Here is a 19,421-nt window from a genome sequence, read left to right as displayed (position 1 = left end):
ACTTCTAAAGGAGAACTCCAGGAACTGCCTTTTAGCTTCTGCTGTATAACCAGTGTACATTCATGTGTGTGGCACACATCCCTTCATCATCATTGTACCATCATAGATGTGAGCAGCATCTAGTCGGCTAAAACGCGTGGAGGCTTTCTATTTGCTCAGCCATCGTTGCCAGGCAACAGCGCAGAGCGGCATTTCAGGAAGTGTAGTTCAAAAAAGGTCGTATCCTCTCTACTAGCAATTTTTGACTGGGCCAAAAAACTACATATCCCATAATGCATATTTATAGGAAGTGCCCGCCCATTTTAAGCACATGACTTGTGGTACTTTGTGTGAGCCACAACAACAGAAATTTCTGTAGTGTTGTCCAGCTAAATGTTAGTCTAGCTGGTATCTTTTCAAGCGCCTTTTCCTGTCGTTGGTTGTTTGTAGTTATTCAAAATGAAGCTTCAGTGTTTAGTCGTAGCTGTGTGCTTCAGCGTGGGTGTAATGGCCGGAAGATACTCTCGTGAAATGAACGAGCAGAAGCCGAGCAGCAGTGATGGACTGACTGTGGAGTTCAGGATAGCTAAGCTGAACCAGGTGTGGGAGAAAGCTAAAAGGGTACGTATATTATATGAGACAAACTGTAATGTACTGTTGATGTGACGCAGTTGTAAATAGCTGTCATTAGCACGACCACACAGCCAGTGGTCAGTGAGGTGAACCAAGTAACGTTACAGTCCCAGTTTGGCCACTGCAGTTTACTTAGTAAAGTAACGTTACAGTCTGAATATTCAGTAGCAAATGAAGACACAACCTAATCATTCATGGTATGTCATGTACGGGTAGACCGACCGATTATTGTAAATTAATTGTAAAATGTGCTAATTTGGCTCTGATGCAAAATCCTCTCACAGCAACACGTCACAATTAACAGCCTATTAACACTGAAAATCTGAATCTGCAAGGTAACTAGTTACTAAACGTCTCACATGTATTTGAGAGTATGAAGTAGGAAAAAATGGAAATACTTCAGTAAAGTACGTGAAATTTGTACCTAAGAACAGCACTTGAGAAGTTGAGTAGTGGAGACTGATCTTGACATCTGCCATCGTGGTCAACTGGGGATTAGACCTGAGTAAAAGCTTTTTCGAGATTTTTCATAGTCATTTATCAAATGACCTAAGATAACTATTTTTCATGTGCAGCTGCAAATGAGTATTTACAGGACGTTTATCCAGGAACTGAGATTTTCCATATTAATTTATCAAATAACCTAAGATTAACCATTCTAAATTTGCAGCTACCATACGGTGTGTATCCTCTGTCACTGTGTCCTCAAACTTTCTCCCTAACTAATGTTGCCTTGTCTCTTGTTTGTGGTTTTGACAGATGCAGCTGTCCCCTGTGCGGCAGGCGGAGCTGCACAGTGACCTGAAGATCCAGGAGAAAGATGAGATGCAGTGGAAGAAGTTAAAGGTGGAGGGGCTGGATGAGAACGGGGAGAAGGAGGCCCAGCTGCGACGTAACTTCAATGGTGAGACTATCGATGCCTGCAGGTGCAGTGAGGGATAGGTTGAACTATTTCCTCACTTTGACCTGAAGTCAACTGTAGAGTTACTCTGCCCTAAATTTGAAGTCAGTGCCACTCTGTGCTGGAAATTTAATGATTTTGACAAATACATATGCTTGAAATGTTGGCTATAGTTCTGTGCGTGTTTCACCAACAGAATGTCAGAAATTGTTCAGAAATGATACTCCAGGTGGTTTACAAGGATATGACCAAGTTACGTAGTTGAATAACTGGCCAGCTGTACTTTTAAGAAATCAGAATCTGTGCTGGCAATGAGACAGTTATGCTGATGTCTCCATCAACATTTTTTGGACTTTTTCAAAACCTTGTGTCTTCCACATTGTATTCAGAGGCTACTGTGGCCTCTAGCACCTTCCTGACAGATTGAAGGTTAATCCAGTGTAGATCGTATCAGGTGTCAAACTTTACATGTTGCCAGTGGTTTAAAGAGATCAGTTAAGACAGCAAGGTGAGTTTAAATTTAGTCAATCAATAGTTGTATTTTTTCACAGTTTGTGTAATTAAATGTCATAAGGTTTTTTTGGTAAAGAGTGAATAATACTGGAACCTATCAGGATCATGTACTAAATGCAAATGCCCAGGAATACATTTCTGCAGATATGATAGTTTACATAATAAACTCTGCCCTTTGGCTGGTAGAATAACTAATGGGTTGCTTTCCACGGCATTGGCCAAGTCTCAAAGGAAATATAATTCCTCATCTCTATCAAGGCTTAGACTGTTGCCAACATCGCCATAAACCATAAATGAAATTAAGACTGTAGCTGTCACACTAAAAAGCATGCAAATTTCATAATGTGCAGTGACAGCATGCAGCTTTAGCATGTCAAAGAAAGCTACGAGTATATATGAAACACTGGCAAAGAAATATTTTTTATAATTATGGAACTCGTGGTCAGTAGAGGATTAAAACATCCCATGATTCTTTGCAGTCAGGGCTCATTGAGTAAACATTATGATGGGGAATGAAGCAGGATCAACAGCACTAAGCATCTACATAGCTCTATCTCTTTATCTCTTTCTTTGGCAATGTTATGATACCATTTCCATCATAATAGGTGAATCACTGCACAAAAAGTAAAACAGAACAAGAAAGTGAAAGCCCCTTGAGCCTGTCGCTGTAGTATACATGATTTCTCCTTATTTTTTGCCTCTCCCTCTTCACCAGTGCCATTTGCAACTTTCAACAGACATATTCTTGTTTACAAGTGGCTATATTACAGAGAGGTGTCAACAATGCTGCTTTATCTTCACAGCAGTTTTTTTATCTGCAGTCCTGAGACTTCCGGTTTTCCCTTTTTTAACGACGAAGACAAACTACCACTACCCATTTTTAATGGAGAGGTATTTCTTTTCACACAGCTGTCCATTGGCTGAGTGTGTTGCATGGTCCACCTTTTTGACAGAGACACAGGCAATTTAGGGCAGTGCAACAGTCACCACTAGCCATCTCAGCTGTTTGTGTCTGGGCCCTGAGATGTTCAAGAAGACAGAACTAGCATATTTTGACAATCAAATGCTTAATCCTATCCAGATTAAACCTGGAGCTGGGGGATGAGTGTGCAGGGAGATGTTTGCCCCAGTGCCTGCAGTCAGTGACCCCACCACACACAGCAGTCTGGTTAGCACTCTGCCACTCACAGTGGTCACTTCACCCCCCCGGACTCCTCTTTTCTCACACACTATAGTGGCAGAGTGATCTTCCAACTACAGACACTCCCTGCTCCTTTTGTAGGCTAAATATAATTCTTCAAGGAGGACCTCAAGTCACCTTCTCCCCACTGTATCATGTTCTTGAGTCATTTTAATTGGGCTCAAAAATCATTTCTGTCTCTCTCCTTGTTTTTCTTTTCATAGCACAGTCCCTTGACACTCTCAGTTTAATATGCCGAGAGACGAATCCTGTCACATTGCTTGTTGTTGATCTTGGAGCTTGTTTTACTGTTTGCGCATTGTAGATCACCTGGGTCAAGAGCCTCAGCTAAACCCGTAAAATGTGTAGTATACGAGCCCGAAAGTGCTGCAGGGGTTGTCTACAAGGTCTTGCATGCTGTTTATGAGGATTTTAAACTCACCTTCTGCATGTAGACACTCCTAACAAGGCATCAGTAGTTAATAACTGACACTGATGGTTCACCAATATGTTGAGATGGTGCTGAATCAGCTGCTGCAGTAACAGTTTTACTAGAGCAGAATAATGAGCCCCAAGCTTCTTCAGAGCTAAGTCCAGCTTTGTATTGTTATGCTGCAGCCTGAAATGTTGAGACAGGACTGGATTACTATTATATATTGTTCTGCTCAGTATATTTTGCATGTAACTAACAATTTGAGTCACAGTAATGCCAAATATGTGGTAACATAATACATTATTTGTCCTAGCAAACAAGTATTTGGGTGCATTTCAAATCTTTTGTCTTCATTTGTTTTCTTTGTATGTTCAATTTTGGGTTCTGTTAAGTGAGTGAGTGGGAGGCTAAATAAGCATTTTCTCTTCCTCTCACTATCTCGTCTTCAGTTTTTCAGGTTAGGAGCAGCATGACAAAGACCACGTGGATTTCACCTACCGTGTGCTACTTATGTCGAGAAAAAAGTGAAGTTAGTTTGCTTTGATAAGCTCTCGTCAGATTCCCAGACTGTAAACTCTGTTTGTTGGCCCCTTCTGCTATTTTCAGAGGCTCATTCATTCATGTAGAGATGCTACTCCCTTTGCTGTTCCTTTTAAAAATGGGTGGTGACTTTAGAATTGATGAGTTGCTGTCAAAGGTTGTGGGTCCTCTGGGTCATTTTTGATGTGAAATCTTTTAGTCTTGCTTAAATGATGAATTTATCCGTGTCTTAGTCACTTTAGATTCTCTTGTGTATCAAACAGCTTCCTCTCACGACAGCTCCAGTTGTTACTCCTTCCATGCTCATGTCAGGATCATTTGTTTGTTATGTTGTGCAGTGATCCTGGCCAAGTACGGAATGGATGGGAAAAGAGACACTCGACCAATGGAGAACAACTACCTGAAGGATCACGACACCAAAGAGGGTGACATATTTGATGATCCCAGACTGGACAAACTCTGGAACAAGGTGTGTATGTGTACAGAGAATGGAGGAGGAAAAATATTGAAATACATTGCAGCTGGTGGATGAAACTCTACCACGGCTGTTAGATAAGAAAGGCACACACCTCAAATCGGCTACAAAGAATTGTCACCAGTTTCACATAAAAGAGATCAGGTGCACCCAATGTCTTACCAAGGTAAAAGCTTTTTAGGTCACAGTTACAAGGTTCTCACTCAGCACTACCAGTAATCTTTCAAAGCAGCTTTACATTCGTCACAGTAACTGCACTCTTGTACCTAAAAACAGAAAGTATGACACACTGCTGCATACTTTGACAGAAAGTATGCAGCAAGTGAAAAAAAAGTTTAATCAGGCTCTGTCAGAAATTATGTCTAAAGGACCAGAGCAACAACTGTCTCTTAAAACTAGAGCCCGACAGATATATCGTGACACATATGTTGTCCAACTCGTGCCGATATGAACATTTTTCTTGTCCATTGAGTTTATAGATGATCAAATGTGTATATTACAGGTATTGCCATATTTGATGCCACCTAAACCTTCACAAAAATGTAGTCGGGGGATGGAACTACAACATGTAGTGATCCTATTAGGAAAGCCACTGCCTTTCTCCTTCATCCAAATTATGGCTTAATGGTCTCCAGCTTCTTTTGAGACTAACTCCGTTCTGTCTCTGATGACTCCCCTCCCACCAGGCCAAGAGCTCAGGGAAGTTCTCCAATGAGGAGTTGCTGAGCCTGAAGAGGGAGTTCCAGCATCACAAGGACAAGATTCACGAGTACAACATCCTCATGGACACCGTCAGCAGGACGGAGGGTGAGTTGCATGAATCAGTCCTGTTGCTCTGCTGCCAAGCAGAAGTGTCGCACCACATCTGCTTGGAATCTTCAAGGCCAAGTTTATGAACCTTTTAAGCTCTGTCATCCTCTCTACTGTTCACTACCACATTATATGACTGGGCAAGTAAATGAATGCAAAGCAAAAAACCTTCTCACCCTTTTCACCCTTTTTTGGCTGTTACAGTTCTGCTGTTGCTCAAGTCAGTCACCTAAAAATCAGTGTGAGGTGCTCTCTGTCTTTCTGTTCAGTCTTGTGGTCATGTACGTAAGTGGCAGGTATCAGACCGCACATGTTGCCACCCACCACTCTGTTCTCTTATCAGTGCTTGTCACATCACATCAAGCTGTGAGTTTTAAGCTGAGCTGACACACACACAGCTGAGCTGTGTTTTCAGATCAACTCGGGGAGGACAGCCACGTCTGCCTCGGACGTGACTGACACTCTGCAGCTGTTTTATGCCAGAACTTTCCGTTAGCGCTCCACAGAGCTACATCTCTACCGAGCGAGCCGGGGGTGTTTTTCTGCTTGTCTGATGCATTTAAATATTGAGCCAATCACATGTTGCCTTAAGGGGACACTCCATACACCCCCACAATACCACCACCTCCATCCATGCAAGCTTTTACTGCCCATCAAGGTTCCCTAGTCTTCTTTTTATCATGGTGTTGCCTTTTTACTTTCAATCCAAATGTCAGCCATTATCACTGAGTCCGTGAGGCGCTGTCCAGTTGCCCTTTGTCCGCACTTAACCTCCTAACCTTTTTCTAGGGTGAGGCAGGCAGGTATTTCATAAGCACACTTATTGTATTAACCAGTAGGCTCAATTGCTACTCAGGGTTCTCATGAGAATCTAAATGTGATATATGAAGAAAAAACCAGTCCTGTCATAAAAGTTTCACAGGTTATTTTATAGCTTCTACTAAACTCTCCTTATTAAATGCTGCTTTTCCTTCTCCTTTTATTGCTTTTTCTTTCTCTTTATTTTGTGCTCCCGTCTGAACAACCCACCCAACCCCATCGGCTTTTGACTCCTAACTGTCTCCTCCTCTTCTTTCCCTCTGTCCATTCGCCTCAACAGAGATACACAAGAATGTGATCTCTCCCCTGGAGGGCGACGTCAAAGAGCATGTGCTGCACCAGAAGCACACGGACCTGAAGCATAAAATGAGAGACCTGAACCAGGGCTTCGATCGCCTCCGAAAGCTCAGCCACGAGGGCTTCAGTGAAGACAGCGGTGAGAGGGAGAAAGCGCAGGCACACACACACACACACACACACACACACACAGTTAGTCTCTTTCTGCATCTCAGCCTCACTCCGCATTTATCTCATCAGCTTAATCACTGGGATTTGTAATCATAATAACACACTCACTCTGTCGCGTCACAGTTAGCAGGCATTGATATGCTAACAGCTTAGCTCAAGTGTTTTGTGCTTTTAGTTTTAAATTGAATATGTCTCTAAATTGAAAAAGAGAAAGTATTAGAAAGGAGTTATTTAAAGAAGCGCACATCGCTGCATCAATCCTCTGACGTAAACCAGCTTGTCCTTGTGCTATTTAACTCACCCAGTACTCTCTTGTTATTTAATTTTTGAATAGTTCACAGTCTTTTATCCCTCATACCCTGCTTCTTTTGCTGGAGTGTACTGCAGAGTTTGTTTTTCGGTTTCAATTGTGAAGGTTTCAGCGGGAGTCTGTCAGGGAGTTTAGCTAAGGTGATGTTCCTGCTGCTGATTCAAACTGGCTCCTTCCGCTCTCCTAATTCCCCTCCAGGTTGTTTCTCTCTCAGCCACTTGTTCTCATCTTCCCCTAACTTCCTGCCTCAATTTGCTCAAAACAGTCCTAATCTCCTCCTCCCGGTTTTCTCTGCCAGGTTTTTCCTATAAGTGCAGGTCTGTAGAAAATCTGTGACAGCACCTAAATCTGAGCTGTGAATTCCTTCCCTTTTAATATTGTGTGTTTACCAAATGACTGAGCAAGGAAAGCTTGTTGTTGTGATTGTATCATAAAACATCTGCTGTGACTGCTCCTCTTTTAAGCTTTGTCCCTCTTGAGTGTGCACGTATTGGATGCGGCTCCAGATTGACTATTGGGCCGTTTATCTCTTCATCTTTCCCTCCCTTTTGATTATCCCTCCACAGAGTTTCGGGAGCCCCGTGTGATTGAACTGTGGGAGGCTGCCAAGAGAGCCAACCTCAGTGAAGATGAGCTGGACTCTCTCAAGGTAGCTCTTACATCATTATGACAGTGTTTGGGCGCTTCTGCTTTATTTCTAGACAACACATATTGTTCAGCTACTGCTGAACTCTTAGAAACTTTTTAATCAAGTGCTCTTTTGTGAACAGCTGTATTAATTTATATAGTGTACTTGGTAGCTAAGTACTCCTTGTGTATGGTAAGCCTTAAAGCCTAGAACACACATAATGATGATCACATTTTATGCATTACACATTTCCAATGCACAAGTATTCCCCTCTCCTATCTCTCATTGTGATCCTTTCACCTTTTGTCCCACGAGCAGAGATTCACAGCGAACAACTCAATTTAAATTTCAATTCTTTTTAAAGTTATCTGGCTTCAAGATAAGATGTATCAGTGGGGAAACATTCAGCAAGTCTCTTCTCTGTGACATTTCCACTCCACTCACTGCTCGAGATGCATATCAGCTGTCCCTGTGCAGCTGTGCATGTAATTGAAGGTGAACTGAACTTGCACCCCTCTGCGTGCGTGCCCTCCTTTCCTTGTTCACTTAGGAGGAGCTGCGACACTTTGAGACCAAGGTGGAGAAGCACAGCCACTACCAGGAGCAGCTGGAGCTTTCCCACCAGAAGCTGCAACACGTGGAGGCTTTAGGGGACAAAGAGCACATCAAGAAGACACAGGAGAAATACAACACACTCGCTGAGAAGACCAGAGAGATAAGTTACAAGGTAAGGAAGGACGAAAAACAAAAAGGTCGTCTGTTAGCTCGTCCTCTATATTGTCCAACACCGTCCAATAGCTGACTTCTGCAGTAAAAAGTCATTTTGTCACAAAAGGCAAGAAATAAAACATTGCTTTAGAGCTGAGCGGTTACAGTTTAACAACATCTTATATTGTTCCTGTCTTAGAAGAATTGAGTCTCTTATTTCTGGAGATGCAACACAGAGCTGAAAAGACGTTTAAAAAACATCTGTCGTCACTGTTGAAAAGATGTTCCCAACTGGTTCAAAAGTGAACATACCATGACAACATTTGGTGAAATGTCTTCTTCAGCAAGTTTGTCTCACAAGTCATGGTGCGGAGCAGTCAAAGCTGTAACGCTCTAAGAACTTGTGCATGCACTTTACAGCAGTAAGCACAACATCTTATTTTACATTAATGTATAAAACTGATGTCCTGGAACAAACAAGCTCAGCACTGGCAACAATGCAGCTGATAATCTATTATTTGATACGCCAATTAATGTTTCAGCTATGTCAAATTTCTTTTTAATTGATAAGTCTGTCTAATTTTTATAAATTTTTTGGATGGAGCATAATATTTCATAAAGTACCACAAGGTATTAACTTACGTTGTGACTGCAACTCCAGACAATTATATACAGTACAACAAACAATAACATTATGGTATAAATGAAATCAGCCCAAGGGGAGTTACAGATTCCTTTTCTGTAACATGAACATTGCAGGAGATTGACTGAATTGGCATTGATTATTTGTATCAGCACCATAGTACAGCATGTTTTGTTGTAAATTTCTCTGCCACCACACAAACTGAACTACTGTCTTTTATTGTTTGAATCCAGATGAAGAAACACATGCAGGACTTGTCCAACAAGATCTCTCGTCAAGGACTTGACCACAATGAGCTCTGAGAGCCTCGGATCATCACATCAGTGAAGGTTGAATGAACTCAAAAAATTCCTTCCTCAACCACACACAACGTTCCTCTATTCCCCTTCAACTACTGTACAAAAAAATCAATGTTTTCTACTTTTCTAGCGTTATTAGTTGTTGATTTGTCGAAAAACAGCTGAATGAATGAATTGTGGGTTGTTTGTACATATTATTCATGAGATATTTCTTATAAATCAGCTGGACTTTTTGTGATAAATAACTGATCGGATTATCAGTCACAGTACAGATAAAATGAAGGTGGAACAGTTCATGAAATATTCTGATACTCTGTAGCAACATTTATTTGCAGAACTAATGGCAGGCAGGTGTAGAGGAAAAGTCTGGCTCAGAATGTGGCAGTACTCTAAGAAAGCCAAATACTGTGTGGGTGGGAGGAGAGGGATGGAGCAGCAGTTGAGTCACTCTAAACCAGATGATGTAGTTAAGCTGCCGAGGGATGGTTCCAGTCTTGGGGAGCAGCCAACTGACTGCATGAGAATATTGGCGCAGTGGCGGCCAGACAATTTGTCCACACCCGTCTGTCTTTAGCTGTGCAAGTAATAAATGCTACATCAGATTGGCTGTTACTACTGTAGTAAGTCGTGGTTTGATCGGCTGAAATATTGTCATGTTACTGCTATTGTCTAATCAGCATTAAATTAAGAATTCAGGATAGAAGCACTGAAACCCAGAAACATGAAAATGTAACAGCAATCTTTAATATTCAGTAAGATACAGGTGCCAACAACATACAAACAGTAATACTTTAAAAATATAGTTTCATATCATTCATACTGTCTTAGCATAAATAAAAGCAGTTAGTATTTACAAGTCGGGTAGAGGACAGCAGTCCCTGTAGTGACATTAGCAAGCTATTCTCAGCTGAAAGTTTTTCTAACTCTTCCTCAAGTTGTTTCTCTCTCGTGGTCTTCACTTCAGACACAGCGGTGGGGAGCCGCCACCATAAAAATAAATTAGCGTCAAATATTGAACAATTTGTCCTGATGATATCAAGAGGGAGGTGAGAAATTGGAACACACACAGGCTGTGCTTTACCATTCATCAATTCCTGCCCTCTCACAGAGCAGAAGCAGAGACATTGATTACCGTGATGAATAATGTTACTGGCAAGCTGATTACTCAGTCATGTCCTGCTCGGGCCACATGGGCCTGGATTAATGTAATTTGCACCTGAGATATAACTCTAAGCTGCTTATTTCAATCGAATGCATTTAAGCTCTGATGTGGAATGATAGCCAAGCAAGCTGGGACTCTTAACAGTCGATTGTAAGGTGTCAGTGCGATGAGAGGGGGCTCGATCTCATTATTTGATAATATTCTGCTTCAACGCTACAATAAATCATTTCAATTTAAATAATGGCAGTCTGTGACCTCTTGGTAAGAGAAGTAACAATAAATAGAGCCACGCCCAGATAGTCTGAAGAAGTAAAGCTTAATAAAACACAACTTGTTGCCAAGCAAAGCAAATCTTTGTCTCTGTAATATAAGTAGTAAACATTATTGTTTGGTGCCATTCATGCATAATTAAGGCCGTTTATATGAATGCTCAACAGTCTTCCTGAGAGAATCTTTGAAGAGGCAGATAGCTTTTCCTCCGACCTCAGCAGACATGTGCCATGCAGCCAAAAAAAGTAACATTTCTGGGGTAAAAGTCATCGAGAGACACAGGAAATCACTAATTTAAGTACAATTATGTGAGAAATTACAACAGAACACAAAACAAAACCAAGATGGCAGTTGCATAAGAGACTCTACCAGACTTTTCATATTTTCTTCTTAGTGGAATGGATTGTTGTTGGGAAATTGCTGTACACTGGGACAACTGTGGGTGTGTTTGAAGTACAACAATGATTGGTATGACCAACAACTGCAGTGGAGCGCTTCAGCTTATTCAGAGAGATGGAGAGAGTCGGCAGTGAAAACTATTTTGAAGTGTCATGGAGTTGGGCGTTGCAGAGTCAGTTTGGTGGCCCTCGCCGCCTGCTCTCCAGCTGAGTCAGTCTGTCCTCCCTGCCCTGAACATGCTCCGCCCCCACTCTCTGAGCCGTTTCCATGGCAGTGATGTCGAGGTGGGCATACCTGATGGAGCCCTCTTCTGGTTGGGAAATCGGTGGTCGAGGGGAAGAAAAGAGAAAACATTTCTGCTTTGTGTTCTTTAATTTAAAAAGGACAAACACGCAGTGATCTCTCAAATGACCCTGTATTAAATGAAGCATACACAGTATTTTCTGACATTTTCTTCATTGTTGGTGCTGAATTGAACTCTAAACCATTAATTTCATCTGACTGTAAATATGCATACAATTATTTCAAGATGTACTCTATAATTTGCCAATTCATAGCTGAGAATTTTAATACATTTAGATTGTTTGTAAACTGCTTTGTCATAAGTCAAAAATGTGTGATTAAACCACATAAATGAAGTTCTAACCTGCACTAAAAATCTAATTCATATGTCTGTTTTACATAAATAAATTGGTTCTACCCAGTGCACTGATTTGTCACTGCTTTACACCGAATGGCACAGAAAACATCCTTGTGCACTTTTTCAAATATCACCAATAAATACAGAGAGGCAGGAAAATAAGCAACAGCAGCACACCGCTCTCACCAAACCAACTATGTAAAAAAAAAAAAACTGTTTATAGTTTTGTTAGTCCGTCATAATGGCAGCAGTGTTATATCTTTCTTTGGTTGTACATTTGTAATAATCAGTACACATTATCGAGAGTGTATCGATACACCAGTACTAGTGTTTTTTCACTTTATTAAGTGCCCATATACCCCCACCTTGTCTAGAAGTAAATTAAATTAAGAGCTGTTGTTCCTAACAGACACTACGCAAGCCTCGTTATATTTTTATAAAAATCCATAAATGTTTAAAATGTTTCCCCTTTGTATTGTATATCAGTATGGTATTGAATATCAATATTTTGAATGTGTTGTATCAGAATGAGAAATTCCAGTAATGTGACACTAGTGCATGCTAATAAGACACTGGGCCTATGGGTGTTGGAGACGTGATGCAAAAGCTGAAACCATTCCCGCAGAAGCCAGATAGGAAAGAAGAAAGCAGCAGCGGGAAAAGACAAATAGAGATTTAAAATGGCCGTCTGAGGCTCAGTGTTCTTACTGGGTCTGCAGAGCAGCAGAGTGTTATCTCTGACAGCACTGTTCGAACTGCAGACTGGAGCTGAGCCGGGCTCCTGCAGGTCCAGCTCCGTGTAGAGCAGCTCCCTGTTAGGTCTAGCTGACAGGGGGCTGATGGGGATGTTAACATAATTAACTGTGCTGTCACTTTGGAGCCTAGTGTCCAGGGACACCGACGGATTGACAGACTGAAACATACCTGAGGGAAAAATTCAAAAAGAATGTTGTTAAGCTGAGTTCAGATCTGATCCTGGACCAGCAGGATAAAGTGTCAATACACAAACACCAACATAAATGGGTTATATCTGGAAAACATCACACATGACTATTCACTTATCACTTATCAGAAATTGTGTAATTTTCTCACCACTGGCTGATGTTGGTCTGAACATGCTCAGCGCAGCAGGCAGAGGTGGCGGGGCAGAGGGTCGCTGAGAGAGCAATGACCTCTTCAGACCTGCCAATTCATCACCAACATCCCCAGTGTCATCATGTTTCTCTGTCACACAGAGAGGAGGATCTGGGAACACATGTTTAGCACAATAGTGTTTTATACTGATAGTCTAGTTCACATGGCTTTGATGGAAGTATTCAGATTATATAGTAAACTGGAAAAAATTACACTTCAAGAATAAGTTTTAAATAAGAATACACAGTGTTACTTGCTTGCAATAAGTAAAAAAAACCCTGACAATGGAACAACTAAAAAAATGTCCCATTTATCTCAGTGAAATATTACTTTCTAGGTGATTGTGTAATGAGATTACCGAATGATAGAAATTAGACAAATATACTTAAAATTATAATAAAATGTTGAGCTTGCAATGCAAAATACTTCATTACAGGTACGTTTTTTATTTAAAATCTATAATCTGTGAAAGTATGTATTAGTATAAGTGGCATCATCAAAATATACTAAAATTGTCAAAAGTTATATTACTCATTCTGGAGCAGAAAGGGTGACATCAGTGCTAGATAATAAACAATATAAACAAAACAAAAAACTTATTTGATTGCATTACTGACAAGAAAAACATGTAAGCAGCATTTTGATGTTGAAGCTGGACGAGGTAGAGCTAATTCTGACAGCTTTTTATGCTGTTGGGTAGTTTAATCTATGAAATGTATCATATTTTATAAACTGTGGTGGAGGGGAATGTACAATGTAAACATCAAAAGTGTACACATGTACAGTACTTAATTACTTTCCACGACCCAAGTACACTAATTGCATTCCCAAACACACCTTGTGTATCTGCAGATGGTGACAGGCTTGATGGTGAGTTGGCAACCTGGAAAACAAATAATGAAAAAGTACATTTAATGATTTTATCTCCAAGCACTGTAGATTTGGCTAAAATACACAAAGCATACTTATTCACTGTATCAGTTTTAAGAAATGAGATTTTGCCATGTTTGATTTAAAGAAATACTATTTTACTTTTGTTGAACTGCAGTCATCGTAGCTGCAAGTAATCATGTATCATGTAATTACATGATAATTGCACTTCAAATTTCCATTTATTTCCCCAATATTCTCTTGAGTCAAAGATATCATGCTCATCTAATGAGTTAGAATGTAGTGCAACAATAACTAGTTGTTAGTAAGCATAATAATTAGTAAGGAGCCTCTGATTGTATTGAAATGAGCAACGATGTGTTTAATTGCTTATTAATTCAAGGATCAATGCCATTTCTAATTTTTATCCCTACCCCTCATTTTAAAGTGTCCTTGCCCTTCAGAGCAGAGTTACAAAGAGTAGTGGTTGAAATCTCCCTGTTGTAAACACGCAAAACAGAGTGGTAGGTGCAAGGGCCCAACTTTTCATTTGACATTTGTGTTGTTTCTTCTTCTGAATGTCTTGCTTTGAGCATACACAAACTCCCAGACTCAAAATGGGCAGATAAAATCTTACCTGAGTCAATCTGTTCCTCGCTGACCGCCACTGTTCTGGTGTAATGTAGTTGTCCAAACCATGGCCGCACTGGGTGGGGAGAGAGAGAGCAAGAGAGCTTATTGAAGACACGGGCTTAGTTGTTAGTAAGAAATGAGATATGGAGAGGGGAGATGTTGTAAGCAGCTGTGAGACAGGCTTTGAACAACATTGATTAGGAAAAAAGAACAAAGAGGGGAGGTGTGAGGGCATGAGGTGAAGAGATACAGAGCTGCGAGGACAGAGCAGACATCTGTAGGAGGTGGCAGACAAGAGAGAACCAACTCAGACGTGAGAAATCTCTGACAAGGATCCCAATTTACCATTTTCTCCTGCCCACAGCAGCTAATAACTAGTAGCTGGCTCAAGCTTCGAGAATATTATCCGTCTTACAGTTTGTTTCAGCAGACATAACACAAGTTGCAGAATCAGCCATCGTCTCATTACCCAACATGAAGGACGTGTGGTTTGCGCCACATTGAACCGCTGACACACCTGAGTCGAGGAATGATGAATAAAGAAAACTCATTTGTGTTTCATACAACAGGATTGTCCTCTCTGAGGCTTTCTGCCGGTTTCATCACTACTCATTAACTTACTCGGTCCCCTCTTGCTCTCCCTCTCTCTCTCTCCACCATACACATGATGTATAATGAACACACACACTCCTACACAAGCTGTCAGAAATCACAAGACATGCTGCTTCCTCTCCTGCTCCGATGATAATTTGCTCGCTACAAGGCGGTAGGCGCTTTCACAACCCATCAGAAAATTAATTAGACAATGTGGAGAAGTCTCTTCCGAGGGCTTTCGAGGTTTCAGACAAAGGTATCAAAGGGAAAACAAGCGGCTATAGACAGGTTTTTGACGGAAACCCACACCTAATTTTTCACAATTAGCGTTTTTTCTATTTTAGCTGTTTGGAGCCTCGGCGGGTGGCACTGTCGCCTCACACTGAGAGGAACCTGGCTTTGATTCACACTTGCCTTGGTTCGGTGTTTGAATCTTATCACACCCTGTGGTTTTCAGACCAAAGACATGCAAAGTCACTCGGACTGCAGACTAAACTGCCCATATGGAAGAAGCTGAGGAGGCGTGCTGTGATCGCAGGATACACTGCAGTTGAAAATGAGCTGGCGTAAGAAAGAGAGCTAACAAATGATTTGGGAAGTTCTTTCTGTGCTCTTGTTTGGCGGTAATGGTTAATGATGCTGGTGATCCCCAGTTTGAACCTAATTATAGCATGTATATTTTATACAGAAATTATTACATTTAGCGGCTTTTCCGCTCCCAGGGCAAGCACTACTCAGCACTTCCAGCTTCTCCATGAGCCCTTAAACCATTGACTGCTGTAAATCACAATTACAAAGGCAGCCACCCAAGTGAGTCATTAGGGTGAATAGCAAGTAGCAGTGTGTGTGTGTGTGTGTGTGTGAAGAGGCCAGGTAATTGCTACTTGAACTGATGGTCCATCAGTCGCAAAAGCTGCAAAATTACATAATATTCCAAGGGCAAAAGTCAAGAATTACAAAGGCCAAACAGAGGAAGAGTACATTAGAAAGAGGACCCTCACCAAGACTGGAGACACTTAATGGGCAATTTGCTGAACAACATTCCATCCCGTGGCCACCATTAACTTGAATCAACATCTCATATAGTATACATTCAAAAGAAGAAAAAAAAAGAAAATTGCAAGCTTCATCCAATTGCCACCAGCAGTGCTATTGTAGATCACAGTTAAATGTTTTAGATTTCAACAAAAAAAAATTGCATCTCTGGAGCAAGCTGTTGAGGCTAAATCTGTTAAATACAGGACTCTCATTGTTTACTTTACTGTATGTTTTCAGTTTTTACACTAAGTTCACTTATTTTGCATTTCTTTTCAGTTTTCAGTTCAGTTAGGTGTAAGCCACATAAATACTTGGCTAGGTTTAGGAAAACATAGTTTGGGTTAAAATCTGTCCTTTCACAACGTTAAACAAATGTTTGAAAAGATAAATTTACCCATGTGCACATTTTTCCGATCTTTTCCGGAAAGGATAAGACACATCTTGTTTACTAGAACAACTGAGCACCACAGGTCCCCAGGAGTTGGAGAACTTCCCAAATCTACTGCTGCAGAGATATATGAGCCAGGTCTTTAACTTTGTTGCCTGGTGAGAGCAAAACAAGACACCGATACTTTACATCACTCTCCAGCAGTGTCTCACTGAAGCACCTCCACTCTAATACAGCTCAACATCTGTGACAGCAGGTGCCAACGTGTTAACCTCAGTGATATCACTTGTACGTATTCCCTCTGCCTCTCTTCTCATCCCTCAACATCCAACCACAATTCTACCAAGGAGCTCATATTAGCACAAGGGGTAGTTATATAAGATCCCATTTATGAGCACAACAATAAAGAAATATCACTGTGGGCTCAATAAATGCCAGCAGGAACATTAAGGAGAGATTAGCATCTGTGGGAGCAAGCCCAAGAGCTGGAGAGAGTGATTAGCATGATGATTTGCAAACATTTCATTAAGACTCCATACTAAATGCAAACGTTAGCATGGAAACAAAACTCCCAAAGAGAACTCTAAGACAGGGAATTTATGTATAGCACTGAGCTCCAATTACATAATGATGAAAAGCTGTTTTTATTTTCCTGGTTTGAACTATATTATAATGTGATTACCCAAATCTCTTTAGGGTGATTAGACTCTAGTATTATGGAAATCTGTATGAAAGCATATGTTCTCTGGTCCCATTAATACAGCCTGTGTGACTGATGTGATCAAGTTCCTGAACAGGGGTTTTAACTCATAGTTACTAAAAGAGGCACTAACATAATTTAATGACACTCCCTCGGATAGGGCGTAGGTTTTGTTTCATCATTGGAGGTGAACACATATGAAGAGAGGGTCCTCTCCCAGGAAAGTGTCAAACACTTCATTTTCTGCATTATGGGGATTTTTAAGGGTGCAATATGTAAATATTTTAGTGGAAAACATTCAGAAATTAAAAATTAGCAACAGAATTGGAATAACAGTTTTGACATCTATTTTGTTGCAAACATATCAACTTAGTTAGCATGCTAACCAGCTAGCCCCAAACAGTCCCAGTCTAAAGCTCCTGTACAGTTTTGAATTCGACAGGTGGTTGATTATTACAAACTATTGTTCTAAACAAAATTTATATAGGAGAGTCAGGCACCCCAAAAAATGTTCTTGGTCTTTGAGGGTTAATGCACCAATTTGTCCCTTTTCTGCAACAGTTTATGGACGAAATTAATCTTTTTCTATGTCAAGGAAAACAAGATTTAGGTGAAAGGTGACAATTCAAAATATAACATAAAATAATGTAGTTAGACTCTCAGGCAAGCAGCTGATGTTTTTATTGCATGCGTTCCAAATATTGAGGGGGGCTTATCTCCTCCATCCACCCTGAAATCGTCGCCTATGGTTGCTTGGTTTACTGGTTTATTGGTGTATTGAAAGAGTGTGAGACTGCCAGTACCTGTGTTTCTCCAGGCACCAGTAGGGGTCTGGGTGTGGACCTCCCCTCACTGTCCACAGAGGGCGCCCTCTCACTGCCCCAGGAGAGCGAGCGCTGCATCATGGCCTGATGCTGAGCAAGTCTTACAGGGCTGATGCTCAACGTTTGTCCCTGACTTCCTCCGCCATCAGAACTGCTCCTACTGTCCCTGCCCAGCTCAGGCTGGCCTTCTTGGGTGGAGGGTTCCCTCAGGGACAGGGTCTGGAGCAGACTTCTGGGGGTGTCGTACCGCAGTCTGAGCAGGCTGGGGGTTTGATACTCCTCGCTGTGCCTCCGGGACGCAGAGGAGCTAGACCTGGAGGAACAAGGGCAGGAGGAGGAGGTAGCAGAACTGTGCTCTGGGGTAGGTGTGGGCTGAAAAGGAGATGGAGGAGGGGGGGGAGGAGTGGGGGGAGGAACAGAAGGAGGTGAAGAAGGAGGAGCAGGTAGGCTTGCCACGGAGCCAAACTCCTCCACCCCTCCCTGGCTGGCTGTGTCCAAACTCCCCGTGTAGGAGGAGCAGCTCCCTGAATAAGACGACTGACTGCCTGTCGCTATCCCAATCCCACTGTCTAACGAGCTCTGCCGCCCGCTGTCATGGAGACCACGAGGGTGGAGCTGGGCGGAGGATGGGCGAGTCCCGGAGCTCCCCATCACAGCAGCGTAGAGTCGGTCATCTGAACTGGTCAACACCTTCAGCGTGGAGGAGCTGGACGCTGTCTCATTGGAGAGGTGCGGCCTAGCTAATGGCTCCACCCAGAATGGGAGTCTGCTTCCGTAGCTCGTGTCCGATTGGCTGGAGGAGGAGCTGGAGATGCTGCTTTGGTCGTCCCCGGCAACAGATGTGCTGCAGCTGTAAGTGGAAGCTGAGGAGGGAGAGAAAGTTGTTAGAGCCTGATGAAGTGATTTATTAACCAATCTGCTCACTAATGCATTTAATAATTTTTATATAAATCATGTCTTTAATTGGGCTCTGGCTGCAAAATGTTACGACCCAGTGAAATCAGTTATCAGAATTAACTCTCCTCTTTAAGCCACGGTTCAAGCATTAGCAGACATTTTCTGCAGTGAGGGCAGAAATCATGATTTTTCAAACTTTTGCTGATCTTTAGAGGTAGTCAGCAAAAATGAATCATTGGAGCTTTGACTACACTGAACTTCACATTTCCGACTAACACACAAACGTAATTATAATACAAACTTCTCCCAGACTGGCCCTATAAATATAGAGCAGTGATTCAGCCTTCGTTTGGACAAAGGCCAAGCCAGCATACAAGGTGAGTAAGAGGCTCAAGAAGCATCGCAAATCTCCGAAGGTCATGACAGACTACATAATCACTTGAAGGTCCTGAGATGATGCATACTATCCCTCTGATACATTACAAAGCGCTCATGAGTTACATATTGGATAAACAGCCGGAGGTGAAGTTAAC

At 41.7% G+C, this 19,421-nt stretch overlaps 2 protein-coding genes across 2 annotated transcripts in view; one reads left to right on the top strand and one right to left on the bottom strand.

Moving 5' to 3' along the window:
• Positions 1 to 308: 308 nt before the first annotated feature.
• lrpap1 (low density lipoprotein receptor-related protein associated protein 1) lies at positions 309 to 11,878 on the top strand. The gene is made up of 8 exons (XM_073473622.1): positions 309 to 600; positions 1,372 to 1,516; positions 4,518 to 4,648; positions 5,341 to 5,461; positions 6,564 to 6,719; positions 7,628 to 7,710; positions 8,240 to 8,416; positions 9,274 to 11,878. Exons 1-8 carry the CDS (start codon positions 439 to 441, stop codon positions 9,340 to 9,342), a joined length of 1,044 nt encoding a protein of 347 aa, XP_073329723.1. The 5' UTR covers positions 309 to 438; the 3' UTR covers positions 9,343 to 11,878.
• Positions 11,344 to 19,421, bottom strand: part of LOC141000479 (protein Dok-7-like) — a 26,773-nt gene continuing 18,695 nt past the window's right edge. Inside the window, exons 8-13 of the mRNA XM_073471230.1 lie at positions 17,971 to 18,854; positions 14,452 to 14,520; positions 13,782 to 13,827; positions 12,903 to 13,055; positions 12,519 to 12,734; positions 11,344 to 11,480 (exon numbers count right to left, since the gene is read on the bottom strand). Coding sequence (XP_073327331.1) covers positions 11,344 to 11,480; positions 12,519 to 12,734; positions 12,903 to 13,055; positions 13,782 to 13,827; positions 14,452 to 14,520; positions 17,971 to 18,854 — 1,505 coding nt within the window. The remainder of the gene's footprint in view (positions 11,481 to 12,518; positions 12,735 to 12,902; positions 13,056 to 13,781; positions 13,828 to 14,451; positions 14,521 to 17,970; positions 18,855 to 19,421) is intronic.

This window comes from Pagrus major, chromosome 1, assembly GCF_040436345.1.
Source record: "Pagrus major chromosome 1, Pma_NU_1.0".
In the NCBI taxonomy this organism is placed as follows: Eukaryota; Metazoa; Chordata; class Actinopteri; order Spariformes; family Sparidae; genus Pagrus; species Pagrus major.
Note: the sequence above shows the minus strand (reverse complement) of the source record. Positions and strands in the feature narration are given on the sequence as shown.